Source organism: Cupressus sempervirens, chromosome 9, assembly GCF_028749045.1.
Source record: "Cupressus sempervirens isolate cs-2001-9-10 chromosome 9, ASM2874904v1, whole genome shotgun sequence".
Lineage (NCBI taxonomy): Eukaryota > Viridiplantae > Streptophyta > Pinopsida > Cupressales > Cupressaceae > Cupressus > Cupressus sempervirens.
Window position 1 is genome coordinate 375,912,442 of NC_143126.1, and position 24,005 is coordinate 375,936,446.

At 34.4% G+C, this 24,005-nt stretch overlaps 1 protein-coding gene across 1 annotated transcript; it reads left to right on the top strand.

Annotated features, from left to right (window-relative positions):
- The first annotated feature begins 1,219 nt into the window (after positions 1-1,219).
- On the top strand, positions 1,220-3,950 carry LOC149538847 (uncharacterized). Its single transcript, XM_089800181.1, has 4 exons — positions 1,220-2,357; positions 2,496-2,792; positions 2,915-3,313; positions 3,440-3,950. The coding sequence occupies exons 1-4, from the start codon at positions 2,007-2,009 to the stop codon at positions 3,824-3,826; spliced, it is 1,434 nt and encodes a 477-aa protein (XP_089656307.1). The 5' UTR covers positions 1,220-2,006; the 3' UTR covers positions 3,827-3,950.
- Positions 3,951-24,005: the final 20,055 nt, after the last annotated feature.

The window sequence follows — 24,005 nt, forward strand, 5'->3', positions numbered from 1 at the left end:
AAGCGAATTTCCCCAAATGATGTATTCACCCTTAATCATACATGTATCATACCAATTTGAAACTTCCTAACTTTGAGGATTAGGGCCACAGAGTGCACATTTGAAACATTTGATTGATCATAACCACAAGCTTTGAATCTACACTTTAGATTTGCATACCCTGAACTCAAATTTGGAGTCAGTCAACCTTTGTACTAAATTGGTGAACTTCAAATTTGAACCATGCATTTTGAGCTTTCAAACCTCAAACTTTCGAATTAGTCGAACTTGAGAAACTTGTGAACTCTTTGTGTTCTTAAACCTGCACCTTGAACTTCAAACTCGAGTCTCAAAGATGAACTTTGGGTTTGCATCTTGACTTTGAACCTTTTGAACTACTTGAACCAGTTGAACCTCTGAACTGTTGTACCACTTCAAATGGTACGAAGTTTACAAAGGAAAGTGTTCAACCTCGGGCTTTTGAGCATTTTGATTCTTTATCATGAAACTTCATTTGAAACCTGCTTTACACAACATTTTCAACATAGACTAGAGGAGATCTCAAGAGAACCAAGAAGAAGATTGTTAGGAGGATGAGATTTTCAAGTTTAAAATTGGGTTCAGAATGCCAACTAACAAAGCCTATAGTCATCCACTGTGATAATCAAAGCTGCATTAACTCACTATGTTACCGGATTTGCACTCTGGAGCTCGGGTCCGGGTTCGGATTCGAGCCCGAGTCTGCGATCGGTCCAGGCAGGGTCCGCATTTTAAGCACGGACCCGGGAGGACCCGCAGGCCAAAATGCGGACCCTGCCCGGACGGGTCACGGACTTGGGTGAATCCGGGCGGACCCGCGACATGTGGGGCCAAAAAGTGGCCCAAAAAAGCATTAAAATTATGTTTTCTTATTATTTTCTTTGTCAAACCCTAAAGTAAGGCCTATTAGATGCATTTCATTCATCTAATCTCTCATTTGCTTTGTCATTTTGCTCTCTCATTTTGGTGTGGCCATTTTGCATGTTTGAAGAGAAGGTTGTAGAGATTGTTTGTGGAGTCTCAAATCCTTCAAATAATTAGTGCTGAGTGTTCCAGGTATGCATTTGGTCCTTCCTTTTGCTTCTTTCATAGTTTGTTTTTAGTTTTTAAAATTTTTTATATTTATTGTTCTAAATTTTTATCAAATTTTGTATAAGTTTTGAAATATTTTTTGAAATTTGTTTTTATAGATTGCAAGAATCCAAGAATGAGTAGTCAGGGTTCAGTGGGTGGGGTGGGATCCCAAAGATTTAAAATTGATAAAGGCTCTCCTTTGTGGAAGTATACAACAAGAATTGAGAAATGTGCTGGTGGGGGAGGGTATATATGGAAATGCAATTTTTGCCAAAACCAATATAGAAGGCTCCTATTTCTGGGTTAAATATCATTTGATAGGTCCACTAGGTCAAGGGATTTCCATGCGTGAGGGGCCCCCAGAGGGAGGTAAAAAAGGGTTGTCGGCTCCTCAAATAGCAGGCATGTTAAAAGAACAAGAAGAGGCTGATAGGTTAGTGTCAAAGGCAAAAAAAGATAAGTCAAAGCAAATACCAACACCACCCTCTCAAACAATTAGTAAACCACATCCCTTCCTACCTACCCCATCTATGGATGAAGATGAAATAGAAACAGCCGCATCCCACAAGAGAGGCCCATTAGATACGACATTTGAAAATGACAAGAGAGAAATTGCTGACATAAAGGTTGGGCGTTGCCTCATTACAAATGGTGTTTCATTCAATCTAGTGAGATCCCCTTATTGGAGAGAGATGGTGAAAGCAATAAATGATGCACCTCATGGTTACCAATCCCTTGGATATGAAAAGTTGAGAACCACCATATTGCATAAGGAGAGAAAGAATGTAGAAAACCTCCTCAAACCAATAAGAGATTCTTGGATCCAAACGGGGGTGAGCATTGTCTCCGATGGATGAAAAGATTGCAAAAACCGTCCATTAATAAATGTGATTGCTGTTTGCCCCAAGGGGGCAATGTTTTTGAAGGCGGTTGATTGTGAAGGGCAAGTAAAGGATGCAAATTTTATTGCCCAACTTCTCATTGAATCCATAGAGTCCGTGGGAGTTGACAATGTTGTCCAAGTAATAACAGACAATGCTAAAGTTTGTAAGGCTGCAGGTGCTTTGGTAGAAGCACAATATGAGCATATCTTTTGGACACCATGCACTGTCCACACCTTGAACTTGGTGATGAAAACAATGGGCAGCCAAATTGAGTGGATGAAAAATGTGTATGAGGAGGGTGAGCAGATCCAAATGTTTGTGACAAACCACCATATGTCACAAGCAATTTTCAGAACTTTCTCCCGCTTGGAATTATTGAAGGTAAATTTTAAACTTTATTTAGCTTCATTTATCATATTCATTTTTGTGTCATACTTTACAAAATTTAATACATCTTCTTAAATTTTTGTGTTATCAACTTATCATATTAACTTACAATTTGAATTAACATGGTAATAGGTTGCTGAAACAAGGTTTGCTTCACCCACAATCGTCCTTAGACGACTTGTGAGGGTGAAAGAGGCATTGGGTCAAATGGTTATTAGCAACAAATGGGGTGGATGGAAGCAAGCTGATACAGAAAAGGCCAAAACTGTAAAGGATTTGATCTTGAGTGATAATTTTTGGAATAGGGTGGAATATGCATTAGAACTCACCGAGCCCATCATGTCTATGCTTCGGTATGCCGACACGGATGAGCCTTGTTTGGGGAACATATATGATGCCATGGACTCTATGCTAGAAAGAATGAAATCAGTAAGTTTAAATTTTTATACAATACTTTATCCTTGTTTATTGAGAGATTTTGATTTTTGATTTTAATTAAGTTATTAACACTACATCAAGATAACTTACATGTACATCATTTGACATCTTAGGTCATTCAGAGGAGAGAGCAGGATCCTGATACTTTGTACACTAAGGTGGAGAAAATTGTTCTACATCGTTGGAACAAGATGACTACACCTTTACACCTCTTGGCATATGCACTTTCTCCTAGATATTATAGCAGTGAGATACTTGCTATTCCTGGTAGAGTGGCACCATATAGAGATCCTGAAGTTGCTGCTGGGTATAAGAGGGCACTTAACAGGCTCTTTAGTGATCTTGATGTGGCATCAAATGTTAGGAGAGAGTTTGTTGATTTTGTCTCAAGCAAAAATGCAGAGCCTGATGCAATCAATGACCAAAGTAGATTAGATGCCATTGGATGGTGGTACTTACATAGGGAAAGTTACATGTACCTCCAACCTCTTGCCATTAAGATCTTGTCACAAGTATGTATTTAAGTTTTTTTTCCTTTTCTTATGGCCACTTAGCTTGTCGAATTAGCACTCTTAAATTCCTATTGTATTGTAAAATTACTTAGCTAATTTTTTAAAATTTGTTGGTTGTCTCCCTAGGTTGCAAGCTCTTCTGCTGCTGAGCGGAATTGGAGTACATACTCTTTTATCCACTCAGTGAAGCATAACTGGTTGGGTTCGAAGAAAGCAGAGGACTTGGTATTTATTCACAACAACTGGCGTCTCTTATCACGCAATGATCCAGGATATAAGAAGGGATCAGAGAAGTTGTGGGATGTACTACCTGAGACTTCTAACTTGGATATGACTGTCCAAGATATATCTAGAATTGCCTTGCTAGATGTTGAGGAGGACGAGGATGAGGATGTGGCTGCATCTAGGGCTAGTGGAACCGGTTTGGGTTCCAATGATGTGGAAAATGTCAATGATATAGATGAGGATGAAGCCATTGATCCCTCATATTTTGATGACCCATTTGACCCTTGAAGGGCATTTGCATCTTTGATAAACTATGTTTAAACATTTGTCATTGACTCATTGAGTCATTTATGATTTATCACTATGTTTCACAGTTTCAAACTTTATTAAGCCATAATTTATTATCTATCAATCTGATGAAGTAGTCCATGTTTTGAAATTCCATTTTGCATTTTAGTAATTCAATGTATGATTTTATTTACAACATTAGCATAGATTAATGAGTGAGTATTTAATGTTTATCTTTGACATTTGGCATTGATCAATAATTAAGTAACATTGATATATTCATACTATGGAATGACTTAGTTTTACTTTTACAACTATATGAGTTTATATTTTTTTTGCATATATATATTGACGAACCCACCCACGAACCCAAATGAGGAAAAATAAAATTGCCCGAACCCACGAACTGAACCCCGAACCCGAATCGGCAACTTAGGCATTAAGCTTTTAGTAAACCCAATTTTTCACAATGATCTAAGCATATTGAAATGCCCTATCATTATATTAGAGATATGGTAGATCGAGATGTTCTCAAGCTAGAATACATAAGTACAAATGAACAGACAACATATGTACTTACAAAACCTCTTTCCAAGCCCAAATTGGAATATTTTAGAGGCAAATTTGTTATGATTAAATTATAATTGTAAACATTGAAATCAGGTTTCAGTTTTCTCTTATTTATGTATATTCTTTATGAATTTAAATGCCACTATCTTATAGTTGCATTAGATATGTAATAAAAGGTGATGATCTTTCATTGACATATATAAAACATAAGGTAGCCATTGTAATGTGACGATCTTACAAGTGTAGACTTGTTATCTTGACAAAATTATATTGTTGTTCCCGATAACCAAAGTCACGATAACAAACGTATTATGATCCGACTTCATTAAGTTGTTGTCCTGGAGTGCCGGAAATCATAATACTTGTTATGATGTTCATGGCATTGTGATTTTGGTTATCTGATGGACTACTCTAGATCACGGTTTCTAAGTATCAAAAATCAGATAACCTATTATCCTGATATTTATCAATGAAGATGATACCGGTGCACATATCAAGAGAATACGAGAAACTTTTGTATCCCACTTCTCCCTTGCTAAGAGGGAGTGTTAAAGTGTAGCTTTAGTAGAAGTAAAGTACACCAAGTATATGGTTGTTGTATTTCTCTCACATATATATATATATATATATATATATATATATATATATATATATATATATATATATATATATATATATATATATATATGTTATCATTCCTATGTATTACTGGTATTACTTCATATACTTAAAATGTTATATATATATATATACAGCAGTTTACACACACATATAAAAGTTAATCATTCCTATGTATTACTGATATTACTTTATATACTTAAAATGTTATATATATATATATATCAACAGTTTACACACACATATATATTGCATTAACCTCTCAAAAGACTATCGAAATGGTTGTCTAATATTGACGACAATCATGGTTTAATTAAGGGACACGATCCACGTAGGTTCATATAAGTTATCATTCCTATGTATTACTGGTATTACTTCATATACTTAAAATGTTATATATATATATATATATATATCAGCAGTTTACACACATATAAAAGTTATCATTCCTATGTATTACTGATATTACTTCATATACTTAAAATGTTTGATATATATATATATATATATCAGCAGTTTACACACATAAAAGTTATTATTCCTATGTATTACTGATATTACTTCATATACTTAAAATGTTTTATATATATATCAGCAGTTTAACACACACACACACACATATATATATTGCATTAGCCTCTCAAGAGACTATTGAAATGCTTGTCTAATATTGACGATAATTATGGTTTAATTAAGGGACATGATCCACCTAGGGACATGACCCTATGTGGCCATTGGCCACATAGGGTCATGTTGCTACGGGAATGTGCACTCCTTATATAGAGAGAGATCGTATGCTGAGAAGAACATCAATTGCATGGCAATATAACTTCTCCAGTTTCGGCTTGCATTCATAAGGATTCATTCTTCAGCAGCGATCTTCATACTGCTGCTTTTGTAATTAATAGTATTAACTTATTAAGAAATCAGTACTTACAGTGCTATAAGAATCAGATTATATATATATATCTGCTAAATCAGAAATCAACACTCAAGTTCAAATACATAGAAGAGTCTGATTTATACCAGAAATCAGGCTTACGATTTAGGAAAGAAGAAATACAAATATAACTATCTCTCTATCAGGAATCCTAGGACTTTTGCAATCATCATCATCTACTTTAGCCTTTGTCCCAGGTAGTTGTTTAAATAAGGAGTGGAACTTACCGTTATGTTGAACAATGTTGTGTCACCTTCCATCATTTTTAGCCCAAACAATTTCTGCTTTAAGCCCATTTTTGCATTTGATGTTTTTATCCTTACAAAGCATTCAAATTCTCCCACACTCCTTTTGAGGTCTTTGATAAGTCAATGTAGTGGTGGTATGCGTCTGAAATTGCAAGACCAATCAATGATATTGCTCTTCAATCCTTCACTGTCCTTTGCGCTTTAATCAGGATCAGTTAGCCTTCTTGTTGCTCCACTTACTGTATCCATTAGATTCTTTTCAATAATGATTCACTGTAACTTGATTTGCCATGTCTGGAACTCTGAACCTCGAAACTTTTTATCACAGCATTGTTTTCTTCATAGAAAAAAAGAACAATTTAATTCCCTGTAATCTAAATAACATCAAGGTGTCAGATTTCACTGGTAATACACCTTGAAATTATTTGTTTACATCAACAATATAAATTGACTATGATACAAAATGGGTTTATTAGGACTAACAGAAACAAAACTAAATACTATTAATGGTTTGACTCAGTATTTCTGTAAGATCTCTTGCAGTCAGTGATACCACTCAGGCAACCACTTTGACTACTGAAGCTGACCAAGAAAAACCCCCAGATTGTAGCTGGAAAAGAATTGACATGCAATGCTCAATACTTCACAAAATGGCGCCCAACTCTCAAAACTCATGCTGGCATTGCACTACAACATTAATCACCTTTAGTCACAGTCGAGTATTTCCAGATCAAATAGAATTTTAAAAGAATAGAATAGTGCTTTGTTTTCATCAAATGTATCACCTTTCATCTGCTGCAACGGTGTCTCAAATAGTCTTAAAAAATTAAATCACATTTGATTGCCTTGGACATATTGTGAATGCTCATGCCTATCAAAATGAAAGCATGCTTGGCGTCCCTTGTAGCTCTATCAGATAGTCATCAAATTGTAGAATATTCGGTTATTTATAGCATGAATTCAAATGGAGAAGAAATACATATGAGCAGAGTGCACAAGCATGTCTGGTTGCAATGTCAAAAATGGCAGCATCAACATTACTGTATAAACTGGTCTATTGCTCTCTAAAATACCTAAAATTAGTGCATAGGTGAGCAGATAGCTTGAAATTTAAGGTCTCTTCTCTGTAACTTAGGATAGAAGTCAATGTTTGTGGTGATAAACAATAGAATTTTCACCTTTATTCTCTCATGCAGTGACTTCACACCATAGATGAAATACATTATGCTTACCAACCTAACAAGGTTGTCTCATTCATTTTGCATAAATGCCTTCATGCTCTCTCTTTCACCTGCGAAAGATGCACAACTCAAAATAAATCTAACCCCTATAACAAAGATTGGAACACATAACTCAGCCAAGGAAATCATAGGTAGGAAAGATCTTACAAATTGTTACTGACAAAATTAATTTTCCATGGATTTCAGTAGCTCTGATACCATATTAAAAATATGGATAGAGATAATTGAAACAAGAATAATTAAAAACAAACCATATGTGCTGTTGATTCATCTTTTCAATCAATTCTTGTTACATATTTACAGGAGTTTAATTTCCTAAGCTATGGGAAACTCCTGAAACAAATTACCTATACCTATATATATATATAGAGTTGTTTTAACCACAATTCAAAATTTTGCGGATATATTTGCAATAAGTCTACTTATTGCGATATTTTTTGGCTCCCAAGAAGTAACGTCAACTTATTGTGGATAAGTTATTCCAGAGAAGCTCCAAAATATTGCAGAGAACTTGGTAAATACCAGCAATATTTCTCTGTTTTATTGCAATAAATAGCAAACTTAACGTCCACAGGTCTGTTATAGGCAGGGTTGGCCTTCAAAAGGGCAAAACACATTAGGAAAGGCAAAGAGGAGAAAGAATGTTCCATCAGGATTGGAAAAACAAATTTTCGACTTGTAAAACAGATTTTAAGTTCCCACTAATTTTCCCAAGAAATTTCCAACTTATCTCCGATATTACCTGATATCATTTTTTTGCCCTTATAAGTTGCTGATAACGATATTTTCAACTTTGTTTTTTTACGACTCAATATATTCGTACCATAAATACAATAACCTATTCAAAAAACAATAACAAACCTATCAAACTATTAATTTATGCATCCTATTTGAACTCTAATTCCAAACAATTCAATTAATTTTTGATCAATGGTGCAACATTTGTACATAGCATAATTGACATTCTTTAAATCAAATAGCAATCATTGATTTTTTTATTTATTGATTCCACGAGTTTGAATAGTATAGCAAGTTCCATTAATTGTCTATAATGGTCCGTGCCTTGTTCCTTTGTTGTTTCCATACTGTGCCATTTCAGAATAACTGTGCAATGTTTCCTTGGCCTAAACAGAATGTTCGTTATTTCAATTTGCTTTCACTTGTTCTAATAGCTGCATAATATGTCTTCTTAGTATTCAATGGTTTGGATCCTCTGCCAGATGATTATGGTGGCACTATGGCTGCAATGTTAGTCTTAACTTAATGATAGAAAACAATAAAAAGAAATGGAACAGGCTAAAATGGAAAAGATTCTTTTATAAAACTTGTTTCACACTATTTGCATGCACATGATACGCATAATCTGCTGGAAATTTGCATCAACTATACAAATCCCTTGTGCACCTTGCTGGTTTTCTTCCTTATTAATTTGCTCAATAAAACAGATTCATTATATTCATTTGAAAGAAACCCACTCTTGTCCACTTCCTCAAATTTGGGCTTGGGAAGCATCAAGATTGGAAAAAAAACAAGGAATGCGATTGTTAAATTTAGGGATTTACACTTGCATATGAGAAGATTGGCTTTTGACAAGAGTGTATGAGTGAATTTGTTTTGGAAGGTATGTAAACATGAAAGTTGCTCGAAAAATACGGCCAATCATTCATCTTACTGCAATGATCACTATAGTTTTCATGTCACTAGCCTTTATATGGATCCTTGCTTGTATCCTAAGGAGGGTTTGAGGGAGGATGCACTCATGGTCGCAACCACTGAAATCATTGTATCAAAAGCAAACAGAATTATAGAAAAAGAGGTTTATGCCAATACACAAAATCATATTCCTAATACTAGGGCAGCCATAGAAATATATGATCATGTTTTATGTTCTAAAAGACATCATATAAATTGTAAACTTAATAATGAAATCTCATGATGTTGTTGGAAAGACCTAAATGACTAGACCTAAATTTAGAATTAATCGTAAATGAACTAACATGGACTCCATAGATACAATATTTCTGCAATCAATGCAAATGAAATCAATTATTGTCAAGACGAGTGTTAGAAGACTCAAACTTGCCTCAGACTTGGCAAATTGGTTTTGGGCTCGGACTCGAACTTTGACTCGACAAATTGAAAACCCAAGAAATTCAAATATTTTTAAGGATTAAAACTTTTTTCATGCATCATTTAGTTAATTAACATCAAAGACACAATGATTGAGATAAATGGAAGCTACTTTGCACACATGCAAAAGTTTACATTGATCACATAAGTATCAATGCAAATTTCTGAAGGAATAAGTTAAACTAAAATTATAGAAGGTATAGATTATTTATTTTCATCATGTTGAGCATTTTGTTTATGTTGAAGACTGTTGGGGGTGTCTCCCTAGAAGTGGACAATGAGGTTTCTCCCTTGAAGTGGCATGTTGTTAGCAAGTGTTTACAAACAAATTAATATTATATTCTTCTACCATGCAAGTTATTTCATAATTGCTTCGCTTAGGTTTATTGTTCTTAGTGTATTAGAAAGTTCATTATGAATTCTTGGAATGATATCAACTGCATGATTGCTCAAATGCCATCATCTTTCAACTATCAAATGGGCCAATTTAAATCTTTTACAAACCTTAAATCTATTCTTTTGTTATTTTGGAGATTTCCAAATCCTTAAAAAGGAAAGCATTTTATTTGTTGCAATGCTTTCAAATTTGATGGTGCTGTTCTAAATTTTTAATACCTAGTTCCAGTACTTTGTGATTATAGTATGTGTTATGACATTGCTTTTTTGACATTTTTTTTAGTGAAATCCTATTTGTAATCTAGTTTATAGGCAAATCGTTATGTTTTATACAAGCTACATGCAATAAATTTTTACTACATATTGATTGCCTTATTGTGAATCAACATTGCAATTTTTCAAAACTCGATATTGTAGTACAATCACAAGTAAAAAATATCATTAAAAATGATTATTTTTAACTTTGGCTATTATAGGAAAGTTTTGGTGATAATTGATTTGATTAAGTAATAACAAGGTTTGAAAGGACCCGAAACCTTGTACAAAGGGACAAGAAAGAAATAACAATGAGAATCTTAAAGAACTGTGGAAAACCACCTGACTAACTAGAGGGACACACTAATGTTCCCAACAAGAGGGCAAACAACCCAAATCACACATAGACCATCAAGATTTACATTTTGGTCCTTTCTTCTGAGAGCTTAAGGCCATATCAAATGAGGGTTTGGAGGACTTTCCTTTTTTTCCCTTTAACTGCAATCCAACCATCCTCCAACTTCCTTGCCACTTTCTACCAATCCCTGCTAACCCCTAGAATCAACAACAGAAGGGACAACAAAAAAATTCTGACTCAAAGCAAGCAAAGAGTCGGGAACCACATAGTCAGCAGGAGACAGAACATCAACAACACTTTGAGACAAAGTTGTAGAAGGGACACCATGCACAACATCCAAGACATCAATGAAATCCTCATCCAAAGTGAGATCATTATGCGAAGAACTATCCAGCTCATTCCCAATTGAAGCAACTTTTTAAATTGTATAATGATCATTTGAAACCCCCAACCACTAAGAAGATGATTTCTTCGATCGAACCTTATCAAAAGAGCAATGAGCAACAAGATGACCAATATTATGACACTTCCTACATTTGAAGGGAATACCTTCATAATTGAGAAGTTGGATCTAGGAACCACTTGAAGAAGCCAACTTTATCATAGTAGGGAGCCGTTTAGAGATATCCATCTCCACAAGGATGTGAGCATACGTTGTCCTAAAACCATTGGAGGAAACCAAATCAACCATTAAGAAATCCCCAAGGCCTTACCCCATAGCCTCCAAGACTGAGTCCTGCCATAGATGAAGGGGAAGATTCGACAATCAAACCCAAAGAGGAATCTTATCAAAGGACTCCTTAATCGGGTTGAAAGCTAGATACCAAGGTTTGGCCCTCAGGGGAACTATTCCTCCCAAGAAAAACCACAACAAAAGACATAATCCCTATCCTCAGCATTAGCAAATTCCACAATAAAAAAACCCCTAGCCACAAGGTAGATTTGAACTAAATCTAAAATGATTGGTTCCCAAAATTTGGATATCCAAGCATGCAGATCCGCAAGAGAGGGCCAAAAACCCCTGAAATGAAAGATAGCTATAGTAGCAGAGAAATCATCAACATATGTGTCAATCTCATCAACAATGTCTTATTCAAGGTGAACCAAGAGTGGCTTACAAACAGGAACAAACACAGCCACACAGCTAGCCACAGCTAGATGGGACCCCTTCCTCATAGTCAGAGCAATACTTGCTTCAAAAGTCACTACATCTGCACAGGAGATAGTAGAGCAACCACCAACCACATGAGAAATGGTAGGAGAGGTGCCCACAATAGGAATAGTCACACCAGATCCATCGGCAATCATTTTAGGAAGCGCGCTAGAAACCTTGACAGAGGAAGTTGCAGCAAGGAGCTTGGCCACAATAGAGGCAGCTGCTGCACCACAAGCCTCCCACACACCATCGCATGTAGGAGCTGAAGCTTCATGGGCGGGAGGTGATCTTTCAAAAACACGGGCGGGAGCCATCAAGAACACTTTCCAATATCCGAGTCAAATAGAGGGAGGTTGAAATAAGGCAATCTTTTTTCAAAGCGTAATCCTGCAAGAAGTGGGTTTGAAAAATAGAAGTAAAAGAGGATCGCTATTTTGGTGATAATTGTTGCTCATCAAAGGAGCTCTAAATATTTGAAGGTATAAATAGTAACCTATCAAAGGCTTTTCACGAGTGTTGGTTTTTGTGTGGTCATGTTGGGCCCTCAAGGTCCTTCTTTTGGCTCCTAGTTGCATGTTTTCATTTAGAGTTAGTTGTCTCCTTCTACTTCTATCTTCTCATGAGGTTGATTCTTTCCTTTTACCTTCTTGTTAGGTTGCTTCCCCTATTGTTGGTTTCCTTGTGGGGGTCTCTTCTCATTTTGCCTTTTAATGGGGTCATGGATGATAGCATAGCTTAGACTATTGTTCATAGGGAAAAGGTCCTTTGGTTACTCCTAATACTCATTCTTGTATTGAGAAAGACAAGTCTCTACTTTGATCAAAAGCTTCTTAGTCTTGGTGAAATTTTCTCAATCTCACTACTGGTGAGACTTTAGTACTTGCCTTTATGCTTGTTTTTAGCGTACCAAGTTTGGGTCCTTTCTTGGATTTATGTAAACAAAACTATTTAAGAGATCATAAGAAGCAATCGTTCTCTATTTAGCTAATGTTGATATTTTTAGCTCCCTTTCTTAGCCTTGGGAAGTATTGCACCCAAAATCTATGGATGTAACCAAAATCTAATGACCGTCATATTAATCAAATTATGATTACTTCCCATACACTTCGCAACAAATAAACTTCACACAATATTCAAATCCTCATTCACTTAATTTTTTTATTAAAACTTCACACCATATTTAAATCCTCATTCACTTTAAAATCTTATATATTTTAATGAAAAATCATTCCTCCCCTTCTCATCTAGCTCCAAAAAGATTTACATACATGTCATGATTAGTCCACTCCTCACCCCATGTTTCTACAACATGAACTTCCCTAACAAACAAGGGTTGAGGGGTCTCGATGTTCAAAATGCTCACTTGCTAAAAGGAAGAGGTTGCACTCATCCCAGAGATATTTGAGCTCCACCCGTTGATCGGGAGAGGAGATTGCTTTCAAAGTTTGTTGTCGATGACCCTACTATTCTAATGTGCAGGAGAGGACATTGGAATGTTAGGAACAAACATGCATGCGAAACCCCCTAGATTAGTATAGGTAACTTTAGGAGTGGTAGAAAGTGGCAGGTTGCGATATCCCCATTGCCTCTTCATGCCTGACATCATTTGATCCATACAACTCATCTTGTGCATCGAGCCCACAAGGAATGAGGGACGCTCCAAACTCTAGGCGCTCATAACACTCTGTTGTAATCGAGATATTCTCGACAAAGGCAGTAACCCGATAATCAATAGCCACAACTATAATGACCACTTCCTCCCTGGTAGACCAAATTGAGGAGAACAACTTTGCATGTGGGTTGAACCACTACACATCCGTTTGACACTTGTAATGACAATAATAGGTGTTGTCTTCTTGTTTTACATGGTGCAACTACCTTTGAAAATTATGCAATGAATAAAAAGGAAGGTTATGCTTTTAACCATAAGGCAAAAGAAGGCACTTATGCATCTACCCACAACCATGAAATAGATGTGAATAAACAAAAATAGGAAACAATGTAAAGTTAATTTGCTAAATGATTTAAGGAGAAGAGTTAAAATTAGAGTACACAAACTCTATGATAATTATATACAAAATAGCAAGAGAACACATCAGAGAATAACTACAACTCACAAAGAAAGTTGCAACTAAGAGACATACATAAGAATGAACACGTTTAAAATGTATTCCCTTTTTATTTCCAATACAGAAGAAATGTTGCACATACCAAACTTATTCTATACAATCTAATCAACAAAAATAATATCTTCTTCCCCTTACAATGATAACATCAAAAAAATTTCCCTACGTGCAATACCATTCTTTCTTGATAAGAATTACAATTAATAGTTGCTCTCCTTAAGCTTTTCAATTTTAGATAACTTTCCTAATTATGTAACCGATTCTTAGAAATAGATGGAAAGATTAATTTTCATTTATTGATCTTGGATTTCTATTTTTTTGGGTAATTTTTTACCTTCATGTGAAATTCTTATTCTTAAAATTGATTTAAAACTTTAAAACGAATGTTCTAGATTGTTGCACATAAATGAGTGAGAAAGTTTTAATTTTTCATGCAACCACTTTTTAATAAATTCATCATGGGTTACCCCAGCATCTTGTGGCCGTAAAAAATTGTGAGTAGTTTTGATAATTAATGGATTTGTAACCATTTTTGAACAACTTGCCAAGACATATTACTTCCTTTGTAAAGTGAGTCTACCAACCACTTTTTCTTAGAATCACTATAGGTTAATCGGGCATCTTTAGGCCATGAAAATTTGGGAGCAGTTATGAAAATTAAAGTTATAGATGATCTTTAAACTATTTTTGAATAGATAACCCAATTAGGGTACTTTGTTTGTATGTGGTCCTATCAACCATATTGCATTGAGAAAATATTAAAATAATATATCACATGAGCTTGTATAGTCATAAAATTAAATTTGGGAACATTTAAGATCAAAATATTAGGTGGGTTGTCCTTAGATTTAAATAATACACAATTCTTTTTTGGAAGTATTTTTGGCCTCATAGATATGTGTAGAATTGGATTGTCACATACTAAACCATTAACATTGAACCTTTGAACCATGATGTTCAATCAGAAGGTTCAAAATTACAGACTCCACCTTTCACTCATTCTCCTAAATTAATCATCTTGCTTTTTTGTTAGTATTAAAGAGAAATAATAATTACACACAAATATAACCAATATCAGAAAGTAGTAAAGCTCATAGAAGAGAACACAAGACACAAAGATTTAACGTGGTTCACTCAATCCTTAGGTTATGTCCATCTAACAAGTCCAATATTATTATCTTGTGATTTCAACCTGATTACAATATGCAACTCCTTGCGACTCAATACTGCCATAAGAAGTTACTAAATCATCATAGATAATAAAATCTCTATCCCTAAGCCATTTTATACATGATTTATGTCACTTTCAATATTAGGGCTAGAATATTCCGTCCAACAAAAAATTATCTCCCGATGCCTTTTGCTGTAGTAAATTCATTTTTGGCTTTGAGGGTATTGTCCGTCGATTCGCTTGGGACAAGACCCCATGACCTTGGCTTGAGTGCTGCCCGCATACCTCCAAAAGGGCATTGCCCCTTGACCCAAGAATGGGGGCAAACCCCCATAGAAAAAACTAGAGGGAAACTGTGTTGAACGACATGGGGAAAATTAACATCTGAGTTTGATTACGCTTCATAGAACAACACTTTTCATTCTTGCACATAATAAACTTTGAAATTTGAACAAAAAATAAGATGGTTCAAGTTCAATATCTTGTAATTTGCTTTCACTTTCCAAATTTACATTTAGCAAAGGTTCAATTTCAATTTCAATGAACATTGAACCGTCAAACCTTTGAACGTTTGAAACTTTGAACTCTATGGTTCAATTTGAAGGTTCAAAATATGTACTAAGGAAAACTAAATAAAAAAATCATGAGATTTTTCAATAACAAAACTATGTCTTGGGGAAGTGAAAACTTTTAATGTTTCCAAGTTTAAAAATTGGGGTAACAAAGGCTCTAAAAGGAGGATGAGAACTACAAGGACAAAGAGAATCCAAAACATCTCTAGAACAGAATAGTGCCTTATGTCCATTGTGGCATAGTCCTCAGTTGGATAGACCTCAACAAGATTAATCAAATTGTCAACAAGAGTAAACACAATGGAATTACTAGATACATCGAGAGAGCCAAGCGAGATCAACATTCATTTAGAGAAATTTAGATATCATAGGTTCAACAATCGACGTTCTTACATGTCAGGTTCATACATGACTTCTTTCTTACAATATTTAGTTAGAAGCCCTAGATCCCATGCAGGTGACTCAAATATTGATACTAAGAGCTAATGCCTCAAGAGATGTATTTCATTACAATATATAAGCACTGCAACACATATGTCAACCTCAAGATTCAAAATATTCTTTGAGAATAGGAAACATATTACAATAAATAGGTTTAGTCCCAACATAAGGAACAAATGACATGACAAGTTTGAAGGCTTGCGATTCCAAATTCAGGTCTTTTTGTGATCTAAGATCATAGTTGAATGCACCACCGCAGATCCATGGTCGTAGATTTCCATTGCAAGATCAAAACCCACCAATGGTCATGAAACTGACAAGAACACACTACCTAAGAGAACACAAGTCATAACTCGAGCAAAAAGAAATGAAATGAGTTGCAAACCTAGGAATACTAACTAAACTAGGTCTAGATCATACACTAATAATCGTAAGTGCTAATTGTAGACACCCAAAAATGGAGAGACCTGTGAGTTCAAATCTAATTATTCTACTATTAATTAATTGTTATTAATCATTGCATTCCCTCTAAAAATTGAATTTTGGCATCATTTAATCATTCTCTAATATTAATTAAATAATTAAGTTTATTTAATCAATTAACCTTTAATTAATTGATTATTATCGGTTACTCAATTTGCAATCTTCCAAAATTTAAATTATCTAATTTATTCTTCATTAAATTAAATTTCATCTTAATTTCTTTCAATTTCAATTTTTGTCAATTCTGATTGATTTCCATTTAACTTCAACTAATTTCATCTTTCTAATTCAATTGAATTTTTGATTCAATCAAATCTTCTAAAAATTGAAAAATTAAATTAATGAGGAATTATGAATTCTAAAAATAAGAAAATCCTCATAAATTGAAAAAATAGTTTTCTATAATTCCTAAATCAGAATATATCTTAAACTTTCAATATTCATTTTTTTGGAAACTTCTTCTCTCGAAACATTGAGAATATCTCATATCTTATCTTCGGTCTTTTTCAGTTTAAAATTGGAAACTTTCCAATTATTTCTCTATTATCTTTCATCCTTGCCTGTTGATCGTGATTTCACAAAATTGATCTCAACCATTTAGGGATTTCTTGAAAATCTATATAAACAATCCCCTTCTCTCTATCTTTATGTCTCTCAGTTCTATATCAAACTTATCCAGGTTTTCAATCATTAACTTTTGTATCAAACCTCTATTAGTTTATCATCACAATCATTCACAATCGTACTCTTTGATCATTTTCTCACAGCTCGGAGTCTAAGCACTGCCAAGATCACAACTGAGTGCACACAACATATTAATAAAGAGAAGCAACAAAGGCTTAAATGGGTTATCGGTTTGCATGCATTCATTTGTTTGTATTTTATCTTTGATAATTATGCTTTCATTTTTGTTGTTTGGGTTAAACAGACTGGTCATTTTAGCAATCGGTACTATGAACAGTTTGTTCGAGTCTTGTAGATTTTCCCGACAACATTTTGGTGAACCTGACATGAAATCACATGACTTCATAAATCTACTTGCATGTAAATGTTGGTTGAATTGGATTTATTTTTGCAGATGTGTATATTTTGTAGTATTTTATTCTTGGATGATGGAAAGAGATAAAGAGATAAATCATCCATTTCTCTCATCTACATCTGACAACCCCAATAAGACCAAATTATATAGTTTTCAAATGTTTAGCCATATCTCTCAAATGACTATGAATTTTGGTTTGAATTTTCTTTTGCAAGTTTCAACTAACATAAGGGGACTACAAAAGAAAATTCATATTTTTTTTGGATTTTTGTTTTTGTTTTTTTATAATATATTTATTACTTATCATAAAATATTAATTCTGGGTGTAAATCAAAGAATTGTTTTAATTTTTTTACATTTTTGGAAAGTTATTAAAATTACGAAGGGGGCCTATTCTCTATAATTTTATATTTGATGATAAATAATACACGAAATAAATAGATCTTTGAAAACTAGTATTTTTGACAAATCGGGTCCCTAGGGCATAAATGAGTACATTTAAAAAAAATTCTTACATTTTTGGAAAGCTAACCAATTTTAACTTGGTTTTCTTCTTTCTATTTCTCATTTTCAGATCTAACAATATATCAAAAACTTGGATCTTTATGACTAGGTAAAGAAAAATCAAACTAAGTATGGAGTAAAAAATCAACTTACATGCTTATCCTTTCTAAAGTTCATTGATTTTTACTTCATATTTATATCCTTCACTTTTTTGGTCCTGTGCTGGACCAACATTTTTAAAAGTTGTTGTGGATGCTAAGGAGATGGAACAATCACCAATAGTTGAGTATAAAAAATATGTTAAAACAAAAACAATCTAAAAAATGCACCTAGCCTGTGCTAGCTTCAAACAAGGTAAGCTTGATCCCTTTTTTTTCTTTCTTAAATTGCAACATTAAAGGTTCAATACATATCATAAGAAGAAGAAATTGATGCTTTTGACTACTTGGTATTGGGCCTACACTCTCAACTCTTTGAGTTGATCAAAGTGCCAAATATACCAAGGGTTTCAATAGAAAGCAGTTTGGGAAATGAACAAACACGCTAGCATTTAGAGCCTACTTTTGTCATTTTTTAAGGTTGAGAATAAACTTTGTTTATTATGTTTGGAGGTTAGAAGTAATAGGGATATCCTTTCACCTTTCTTAGGGTGATCAAATTCCCCGACCTAGATTTTATTTCATTTCATTTCTTTGATGAACATGCTAGTCAAAATAGAGCCATATAAGGGCATGCCTCCCGAGGCTTTAGCATAGCTAGTGAGAGGATGACCCTAAGTGAGATGCAAAACTATCCTAGCCACAATTGATCCAACTCACTCTAAAATGAAATGCTTGTCATCCTTTATGGGGTACAAGACAAGGAGCATTGTAATAGCCTTCCTCTAATAGTCCTCACAGATTTGTAAAACCTCCCTGGTGTTCGTGGGAAGGTCTCTTATTTGAGAGGTAAAAGGAAGGCTCCTTGAACAAATCATTTGATTAAATCTTGGTTAATTAATAAGCCTCCTTTTACAACCACGTTGAACCAATTTGTCCTTCGGTAGATTACTTGGTATCTATTCTTGCGCAATGCTTGTCAAAGTAATCAAGAACATACATTCAATTTTTGTCTCTCAAGACTTTTGATTGAAGTGAGTGTTGTGTTTGTTTACTTTTTAGTTATATTCAAAATTTCATATTGTAGGTGTCATCAGACAACCTTCAAATCAAATTTCAAAGTTTTCCATCAAGGATCCTAAGTCCTTAGAATAAAGAGATCACAATCAAAACATCAATAAGTCTAAATCATAGAGATGACTCTTTCTCTATTATATTTCAATTAAAAAGACACACTTTAACCTTGGAATTAGTGCAACAATAATTTGATTCACACTCCAAACACTTCAAATCAATATTAAGATGTTTCCTATATACCCTTTTGGTCAGAGATCACTCATTATATCTCAAACAAGGAACCACCTAGATGGCATGTACTTTGATCCATTTCCAACCTATGAAGAAAAACATGACCTTGACTTCTATGATTACATAGAACCTTTTTTTAATCATAAAGTTCCCCGGAGATGTCATAACAACAATGGAAAATAGTATCATCATACAACAAATGCAAGACCTGTGAACTGAGTTAGATGATCTTAAAAGTCAAAGGCAATCCGAGTCTTATACCATGGATGACATATATCCTTACCCTGTTAATTAATCAATCAACCAATATGCCTCTAATTAAATCACATGTCAATGAACGTATGTGTAGTTAATCAAATCCATTGTCAAGGATTTCTAAAAAAAACAAAATTGAAAATATGTCATCCTTTTGACATCAGCCAAACATGATCAATAAGAGACCTATTGTATCACACATTCAATCAACAAATTATTTACAACATGCAAATATCAGTGTGGAATCATCAACAAGATCACACAACCAACAAAAATTTTAAGCCACTCCTTTTAATCACGTGTGTAAAAAATTGGTTGATAATCATCATCTTCTTGTACAAAAAAACAAATCCATCTACCCATATTTAGCAATGACACATTCCAAAACAATCACACCAATGAAACATATACCCCCCATGATGAATTTGTCCTTCACAAAGCCTCCTTAATTCCCACCATTCCTCCATCTCTTAAAATTTCACAAGAGCATACTATTTTGTTTCCAAAAAATGATATATCTAGTAATGAGACTTCTCAAGGACTATCCACAATGTATTTCCAAGTTAATCCCTTTCATGATGCAATTCCCTTATACAATTCAGCCTTCCTAGATCCAATGACACCATATGCTCTATTCCAAGACAAACCCATCTAAGATAGTCCCATTCAAAGTCTCCCTCCCTCATGTCAAACCATTGGAACACTTTAAGAATCTACCTTTCATACCCCATGTCAAGAGGATACTCAAAATCATGAAGAAATGAGTCCTAAAACAAATCGAGAGCAACATCCCAATAATCACAAAACTTGCCCAATTTTATATCAAGAACCCCTCTTCCTAGAGGTTTATTAAGATTTCACCATCCATGTCCTTCCTACCAATGAGGATCCTGATCTATCTCAAGAAACCAATGTCCTTCCAAGTCTCAAGGACCTTCCACTTCCTATTCCTAAGAAAAATCATGACATCCTATCCACTCTTTCAAATATATCCACTCATAGTCAATAGCACACCACCTTTGAAATTGAGTCCAATAATCACCTTCCAAGTCAAGATCAAAGTATCCGTTCCCCTTCATGTCCACCACAAGATCTCATCATCTCTCTAGATCGTCCTTATGAGCCTACTGTTTCCTCATCTCCATATCCTAATCCTCCATACCCTCCACAAGATCCTATCCTCCCAAATGATCTTGTCACTACTCCTATTCCATCGCTAAATCTCATTATTCCTCCTAATCCCCTTCATGATCCAAGGAAATTCGCTCAAGTTATTCATGAACCCCATATGTGTCAAATGGGTCCCTGTTATTCCATTCAGTCTAGTCCACTTCAAGATCCCATTGCTTCTCCCATATTATATCCACCTCAATCTTGTAGGAAGTATCCTACTAATCAAAATCATTATCAAGTCAAAGGGTTAAACCTCTATGAAAAAAGAAAATTCAAATGATCATGGCCTTAGTTATGAAGCTCATTTTGAAGGTGTTGGTTTCTCTTCCAAATCCAAAGCCAAATGTATATCTCCCCCTTCATACTTTCCATTCATCCTAGGTCAATATATTCCTCCATCCACTATGACCTCTACCATTATTTTTGTTATCAAACTTTTTGTTCAACTTGTCCTCAACTCTTATAGCAAGCTGGTACACCTCCTCAATAATGGTCATTCGAACTAGACTCATCTCCTCTTAAATGCTTGGCCTCAACCCATTAAGAGACATGCAACTTTCTTCTTATTAAATTCTGCATGGCCGGTTCTAATAAGAACTCGGTAGAACTCTTCATTACACTCCTAAATATATCTTCCCGCTTGCTTCAACCAAGAACCAACTAGTTGACACCGTTTGGATTTGAGGTTAGAGAAAAAAAGCAAAGCCATGCCTATAATCATTACTGACAAAGGAAGAAAGGTTAATTTTGCCAAGGTTTGGCACATGTGCAAAAATAAGGAATATATCTCTCATGGAGAAGAATAAAGCTAAGGAAAGGACCCTATAGAGGGTAATGAGAAGTCAAGTCTTGAAGTAATCCAAGAATGCGCCAGTTAAAGTGATGAGTACTGAAGAAATGAAAGTTGAACTAGCAAGGAGTCCTCAACACATGTCTCAAGCACAGGTGGAAAAGAAAGAGCCACCACCAACATAGCCAAAATAAGACTCATCATAGACTGAGACTTGTTGGTTCCCAAAACCATAGATTGGAAATCCAAGAGCCTGCCACTTCTCTGATAGGACTTCTCAATCAGTTATGGCCAACAATGGCAGTACTTCTCGATTCCCTTGCACTTTAGGCTCCGCTACACCTAGGCGGGTAGACCTTCTCCTCAAACCTGATCACTTGGTTCAAAGCTTTTCTAAAGCGAATTTAAGCTTTGGAGTTCTCCAGTTGGCAAGGTCCTTGAACTCAATGAAATTGAAACTAAAACTGAATGTTGATATTTAAAATTGTTGGATGTTTAGTATAAGGTTTTGTTAATAATGAATTTGATGCTTGTAGGAAGGAGGATATAGATTTTCTGACTTCAATAATAGAAAGACCAGTGCCTCTGCTCATCTGGGTAATAGAGTCAACTTCAATAAATTTTCACATACAACTTATAAAAGTTCTTATGCACTTGAACTACCAACAATTTAATAATCAAGATGCGATAGACCAAATATTATGCAATCTTAAATTAGTCTAGATTGAGCTTTAACTCCTTTGGTAGGGAGACAAATTGGACACAGATGCAAAAACAATTAAATATTTCACACTATCTGTGATGATCAAATTTAAAATGCTAAATGACCATGTCTCTGACATTTAAATTGTATACAAAATTCTAAAAAATAATTACAAAGGACAATTCATCTACGGTTTAAATCGCCATGCCTTTAATAATAAACAAAGAACCTTTTATTTTATTATTAAAATAAAATAATAGAATTCATATTACAAAGCCATAATGTTGCTCCTTATCCCTCCATACAATAATAAATATAAAATACTTTCTCCTGAGAATATGGATGTTAGTATGAATGTTTTCGAATATATCTTATTTTACATTTCATCTTCTATTTATATTTCAATTCTAAGTAGATACAACTTTTCAGAATGAAAAGTTATATCCTTTCATTTTCATATGGTTTTATTTAATCACATTTGTTTGATTAATTTTCAACATTATAAGATCAATAATTATCTGACTAATAATCCTTAGAAAACCTTAAAGAAATACATGGTTATTACATCAATCGTGGCTTTCTTACTTATGTGGCATCGATAATAATACTTTTCCTTTGCATACGAGTAATACTATTGAATCTCCAAAAATTCAAAGTACTTGATGATGGTGACAATGGTGATGTTGCATATGAGTCCATTAACCTTTGTATATTTCCATGGAACTCCATCATCGTTGGTGAGCTTCAACAAATAATTAATCTTTGTTATCTTTATTATCTGCGATAATTTTTGTAAAACTCCTTAATCACACCATATTCTCTTTGTATCAAATTGTGGTCACAGAATCTAGAGACTGAAAAGACATCATTGTGGGTATAATTCGACTCCTTGGAACTTCATTTTGGAATCCCTAATATTCTTCCAATCGCTATATACTCGTGTTCTCACATCATCGCTAGATTGCAATTTAATATCGTTGTATACATTCATGTCACTGTTTGACTACTCACCAATTTCTATTGTCCTTGCTATCACATGCAGATGGATAATACTTCTTACTTCTTCATATATGTTTGTTTTGAACTTGAAGCTTTTTATTTGCAATCAAACTATATACTCTTAGTGTATGTTTTAGTGTATACTCTTTTATTAGCCTGACTGAATGTATTTGAGTGATATTGACTTTACAAAATAATATTTTGTTACATTTTAATGTGTTAGCAACCCATGCTCTTCTATATCTTTTGTAAACACTTGTTACAGCCTTGGGCCGAAGTTATGAAACTAGTATTGTGCAAGAGCCAAAGGATTGACTATATTGTTGGTGTATAGATATAATGTTCAAGCTATTGTTTTGGTTTTGAATTTGAGTGCTTGTAGATTTGGTTGTCACAGTCTCACCCTTCAATATAAAAAAATGGAGATTGGAAATTTAGGCTCCATCAATGGCTCTTGTTGGGGACATATGCCCCTCGCAAGCATAATGAGATTCCAACTATCTTTGGAAGAGCAGACCGAGCATCCATGTTTAACATGATGCAAGGTGGAATTTTGGGTGGCCCCAAGCCACCCAAAAAATGAACACTGTGACTTTCCTCTATCG